At 48.7% G+C, this 6,248-nt stretch overlaps 1 protein-coding gene across 1 annotated transcript; it reads right to left on the bottom strand.

Annotated features, from left to right (window-relative positions):
- Window positions 1-1,410: 1,410 nt before the first annotated feature.
- On the bottom strand, window positions 1,411-6,103 carry LOC132580265 (protein phosphatase 1 regulatory subunit 3C-B-like). Its single transcript, XM_060250974.1, has 2 exons — window positions 6,052-6,103; window positions 1,411-2,643 (listed from the first exon to the last, which is right to left on the bottom strand). Exons 1-2 carry the CDS (start codon window positions 6,063-6,065, stop codon window positions 1,743-1,745), a joined length of 915 nt encoding a protein of 304 aa, XP_060106957.1. The 5' UTR covers window positions 6,066-6,103; the 3' UTR covers window positions 1,411-1,742.
- Between the last annotated feature and the right edge of the window lie 145 nt (window positions 6,104-6,248).

Here is a 6,248-nt window from a genome sequence, read left to right as displayed (position 1 = left end):
CGGCTGGCTGGTAGAAACACAGCTGAAGGAAAGGCTCAGCTCCACTCTTTGGCCTGCCACCCACTTTGTTGTTTTAAACCACACCCCACTTCACAGCCATGCACACAAGTCTGCCATCACCCCACACAGTTAGCTCCTAGTTCACAAATGCTTTGTTGCATTATAAAAACTGAGGGCTGTGATGCAATCCGTTTCCCACTCTGGAGGTCCTCAGCACAGTTGTGCTACCACCTGAGCTGCTAATATTGCACACGCAGCAGCTTTGCATGTTGCAGCAGCATAACCTCTCAGTTACACCCTTTACCGAGCACAAGCAATGCTGCACAGGGCCAATCTTGCTCTCCAGAATCACAGACAAACTGAGCCTTAACTCAAAGGAGTTTGCCAAACGGGCAGTGAAATCAGGTCACTGGGAATGTAATAGCTTTTAATAACTTTTATGTAGTGCTTTCCTGCTTGATCTTGTGCATGTTTATTCAGAAGTAAGATCTGCTGAGTTCAAAGGTACTTATTCTCAGGTAATTGCAGGGAGGGAGCCAAGTTAGGCCATTGCAGCAAAAGCAGAAGGCCCAGTGGCACCTTAAAGACCAACAAAATTTATTTCAACTGCGTGAAGTGTACATCCATAGGAGATATTTCTTAAAATTACAAGCAGCAGGAAGGTGAGGACAATTAAGGAACAAGAATGAATACAAGAGAATTCAGTCCATTCAGAGTGGGTGAGGACCACTCACAACTGGAGATAGATGAATATGGATGTACCCTCCCTCCATGCATCTGATGGAGTGAGCTTTACTCACAAAAGCTTGTGCTGAAATGAAGTTTCTTAGTCTTGAAGGTGCCACTGGACTTCTGTTTGTTCTCTAGAAGGAATATCCATAATAGCAGCCCTATGGGCCCTTCAGAGCTCTTCACATGCCTTTTCTTGCTCATTCTTACAACAGCCCTGTAAGGCAGGTCACATTATTATTATCCCTATTTTTGCAGATGGGGAACTGAGGCTAAGACAGAGAACATTACCTAAGGCAGCCACAGTAGTGAATGGCAAGAGCAAAATTTGAACCCTGGTTCTCCCAGATCACAGCTCTGGCTCTATGCTATTCTAGCTCTTGGGAGTTTTGTTAGCACATGGTAATAAAAACCAAGTTCTGCCAAGCCTCTTCTGTGTAACCTTTCAACTCATGTTAATGGTGACATGGTAGAAAAACCAAGCTGTTCCTTCATTCTCCTAGACCTGCACGTTGCCTGCATGTGAATCTAGGTAGCCCACTGGGTAGCAACATCTCCACTACAGCAAGTTTCAGTTTTCAAGGCTTCCTCAAGACTCTATTGCAAACCATAGACACAGCGCAGGTTGCCAAACTATTAACTGGGCATGTGGCATCAGCCACAGAACAGTCCTCACCAGAAGAAGATATTGGATTTATACCCCCCCTTCACTCTGAATCTCAGAGCGGCTTACAATCTTCTTTACCTTCCTCCCCCACAACAGACACCCTGTGAGGTAGGTGGGGCTGAGACAGCTCTCACAGAAGCTGCCCTTTCAAAGACAGCTTTGCAGGAGCTATGGCTGACCCAAGGCCATTCCAGCAGCTGCAAGTGGAGGAGCGGGGAATCAAACTCGGTTCTCCCAGGTAAGAGTCCACGCACTTAACCACTACACCAAACTGGCTCTCCACCAGCTAGCACCTGGTAGGAAATGTCAGGAATTGCAGAGAGAGAGTGCGCAATCCAAAACCTTCCTACCAATAAGGGTCTCGGTTCTCTGACCGCCGCCAGGTGTGCAAGCGAGAGAGGACTAAAGCTGCAGCCCGAGAAGTCCCCAGAGGCTCCCCAGCCCCAAGAGTGCTCTTTGCCAGCCGTGAAAGGGCACCAGGAGGGGAAGTAGCTACCACCTGGCGTATTCTATAGTTCTTCCCTTGGTTGTTGTCCCAGTAGACTGTTGAGCCACACTGGAAGGAGATACAAAACTCAACAGACCCACAAGGAACTGGACTTTTGGGCAGAGCTACCTGGAAGGAAAAAGTATCCGTGTCTGTATATCCATATGTATTGTGCATATACTGACAATAGATGTCCTGGAAAGTCTTCCAGGAGTCAAAGGTGATCCGGATGTACATTTGTTTCTCGTAACTAATGTTTCTGACTTTGACAGTCCCAGAAAGGGATTTCTCTTGGATCAGGCAGCTCTCCAAGGCAACAAAATTGCTCTGTAAGCGGCTACGGAAAGCCGAATAATCAGCAGAGGGTTGGGAGAAGTCCAGCACGTACTTCATCTCCAGCCGGGAGCCCCGACATTTGTTCCGGAAGCTGGTCAGATTGGACAGGGCATGGTGCAAATCACACAGGTCTTCCTCGATTTTGGAGAAGATCCGGACGGCTGTGAGAGAGAAGCCCTTCATGTCGGCAAAGACCACCTTCTTCTTCTTCTTACCCCGACAGCCCTTGGCACCCTCCTGCCTCTCGGGTTCTTCGGCACAGAGGCAAGACCTCAAGGGCTGGTGCCCGAGGCCACCTCGCAGCTCCTCGTAGGAGTCCAGCAGCTTACGGATGGGAGGAGGGTGGCTCAGGCAAAGCTGTGTGGCCCGGTCTCCTGGCGTAGCTCGGGGCACAATGGCCCGTGTACTGAACACCTGGAAAAGGCTGAAAGCAAGAGAGGGGGTTAGTGGCCAACTCAGAGATGCCACAGAAGGAGTCAAAATGGCATGCAACTTAGGGCTGCTTCACATGTGCCTAAGTGCTCCAAATATACAGAAAGTCAGAAGCAGAAACTCATTTGCATGTTAGGCTACACACTCCTCACACCAAGCCAGCTGGAACTGTGTTCCTGCTCAGAAAAAGCCCTGGAAACAAGGATTTTTATAACCCCCCTGACCCTGAGTTGAAGCGTTTGAATTTTTTATCATCAAAGCATAGTGTTTGATGGCCTTTTGGGACAGACACTGTGCCATGCCATTGCCCTCAAGCAATGGCATGTGACAACTAGAATGGATAGATGCAAATGTGACAACTAGAATGGATAGACATCACACCCTTTGAACCCTGGCCAAGCCAGCCGGAGCTGCGTTTCTGTGCATTCCTGCTCAAAAAAAGCCCTGGTCAGACGAAGGGCTCATCAGTTCATGCAAATCTCTATGTTCACTCCCATGCTGGAAGGCTGATGCATGCGAAGGTTTTCCCATGCACGCATCAGTGACAAAAGAGCACAGAGGCAAATAAGCACATTCAAACTACAGTTTCAGTGATCTTCCAGGGCCCAGCTGTTCCTGTTGACAGCAGAGGATAGGACTTACAATAATGGGTCTAAACTAAGGGAGGGAAACTACCGGCTGGATATTAGGAAATAGCTTTTTACAGTACAAATTGTTTGACAGTGGAAGCAGCTATTGAGGGAGGTGATGAGCTCCCTCTCATTGGCAGTCCTTAAGCAGCAGCTGGACAAACATCTGTCAGGGACACTCTAGGCTGATCCTGCATTGAGCAGGGGGTTGGACTACATGGCCTCTATGGCCCCTTCCAACTCCATGATTCTATGTGGGCATCCTTTTGTTTGGAGATGCTGGGGAGTGAACCTGAGACTTTCTGCACACAGAGCAGATGCGCTCTACCAATAAGCCCCACCACGGCTGAAATTTACTAAGGAAGGCAGCAGGTGAAGGGCATCCTCATTGCTTCATTGGAAGCTATTTTGGTTCTGATGCTTTACTATAATAGGAAACGACAGATGAAAGATTAAGGACAACGATTCTTTCGGGGTTTTTTTAAAGCTGCTCCTTTAACAAGTAATAGCATCCATTTATTAAGTTGGACCCCTATCGCTTAATAAACGTCTTTCATTACTTGACAAAAAGCACCTATGCTGAGGTTTGTATAACAGATCTGACTAATTGATTCATCAGTTAAAAGGCAGGTACTTCAATTAAGTCAAAGTTATTTAAATTGCTGGCAGCCTTGCAAAGACAACATGTGCTGAGTACAATTTGCACAGCCAGCCCAGTTTAAGTGGTGGGATTCTACCTACTTATTGAAGTGGAGTGCAAACAAAAGGTCAGCCTAGCAGACATTGATCCCAGAACAGGAAAATCTGAATGCCAGTTCCTCCCTATGGGAAAGCTGACCAACTTGAGCCTCACTGAAATAAATGGGAGATGCACCAATGCTCCAGCCCCACACTCTGCTGTCCTTGTGACACCTGAAGGGTATCATTTCTGGGCACATAACCCCTGATATAGGAAGGAAGGGGGATTCTGAGAAACCCCAGACCTGGTTAAAAGATACCTTGACCCCTGCTGGATGAGACCAAAGCTCCATCTAGCTTAGCAAGCACTCAGTTCTCCACAGTGGTTAACTAGATGCCCAATGAAGGCTTACCGATAAGTAGGCCAAAGGCACCCTGAGTTGTTGCCCCACCAGCAACTGGCATGTAGAAGTTCTTTAGGTGTCAGCAAGCGATACTGCCAAGGACCAGAATGAATGGATAAGGCCCATTCATTCAAACACAATCATCTGCATCATAGCTGCCTTCCAGTCTACAGGAAGACACCTTTCATGGAATCAGAACACTGATCTGTCATGTAGAGTATTGTCTCCTCTGACTGTTAGCAACTTTGCAGAATCTTAGGAAGAGGTGGGTCTTAGCTCAGCAGCCCAGGATTTGATGTCCTTCATTATAAATGCTGCCTTTCTTCCCAATGGGGCCCTCTGCTCTTCTTATGCTCACAACAACCCTATGAGGGATGTTACATTCAGAGCGCATAACTCACCCAGGGTCACCCAGCAAGCTGTCACGGCCCAGTTCCTTACTAAAGCAAGATGCCAGGAACTGCAAGCAAGGCTTTCAACCTGAAAGGAAGACATTTCACTACTGAGTCAAGATCCCCTCCCTAGCCAGACTGCCCTCTACCACAAATGAGAAACAGGTGTCCAGGTTGGAAACCAAATGACTTATGGGCCTACTTCAGGTGGCACCAACCTGTTCCTGCTGCTAGTAAAATATAGGCTGTGCATGCCTTGGCTAATGCTGTTGTCAGAGATTAGCAGCTGTTATATGAACAATGCAGGTTGCTTCAAGAGCCTCTGTGAATCTGTCCCTATTTTTGCCATCAGACTAGGCGGGGGGGGGGGGGGGAGACAAATGAAAAACAGTGTAGCCTGCTCTTGTACCTTTAACAACTGCTTGACTGGCAGAACACCACCAATGAAACTTATAGCTGCATGGAGATAAATATGGGTACTTGCTAATGTGTTGCTATGGGCAAAACTACAGCGGGCAATTGAGAAGCTGCCATCCCTGCCGCAAACCCTAAACTGTCCTCAAACCTCTGCAAATTAGCAACCATCTGTCTGTCTGTTCATCCATCCATCCGTCCCCCACTTCTACAGCACATACCCCACATTTGATCCTCCATGATAACAACCCACAAGTGAGGTTATAAACAGAGAATCCAGGACAGCCAGACCTATTAAAGTCTGAATATTCTTTTACTAGCTTAACTCCCAGTTTACTTTTAGAGATTTTCACTGAGGTGGTCCAATAGAACAACTAGGTCCCCCTGCACCTAGCCTAGAGGGACAGAATAAGGATTTCCAGTAGGTCCAGCTTTTCACATCCCTGTAGCACTTCCATGAGAGAAGCTGCGCCAGGTATAATTCTCTCATATATTGGTGCCAACTGCCAAGTCTTCTGTTGCACAGGTTGATACCTGCCCCCCTCCCCCGGCTGGTCTTTTGCATCTTTACCATTACCATGGAGAAACTCAGCAGAGGCTAGTCGCCCCTCCCTCGAGATGTAGGCCAAGGGAAACTTCTTTTCCGGTTGAAGTTCCGCCTGCCATCCAACTGCTTAATAGCACACGGGTCCGACTAAGCGAGGAAGAGCATGTGGGCGCTCTGCTTAAAGCTAGCGATTATTTCCCGAGCAGAGTTAAAAGGGAAGAAGGGCTGCAGCCAGCATGCATCCGAACACGGCCCCAATCTTCGGAAACGAGTAACCCCACTCCGCCCCCTTCCCGCGCCTCACCCCTGCTCCCCGCCCCCCGCCCCCGCACTCACTCGCCACAACTCATGGCGCCGGCTGCTGTCCCAGCTCCTCGGAGTCACGAATGAATGAAGAGCCGCAGACAGAGCAAGGCACCGACCTGGCCACACCCACGCGGGTGGCCAATCAACGCCCGCGACACACCCCCGCCCAAGCCCGACACGTGCTTCGTAGACCCCCAAAGGCTACCGCGGCGGGCGTTCCTTCTGCT

Source organism: Heteronotia binoei, chromosome 12, assembly GCF_032191835.1.
Source record: "Heteronotia binoei isolate CCM8104 ecotype False Entrance Well chromosome 12, APGP_CSIRO_Hbin_v1, whole genome shotgun sequence".
NCBI classification, from domain to species: domain Eukaryota; kingdom Metazoa; phylum Chordata; class Lepidosauria; order Squamata; family Gekkonidae; genus Heteronotia; species Heteronotia binoei.
Note: the sequence above shows the minus strand (reverse complement) of the source record. Positions and strands in the feature narration are given on the sequence as shown.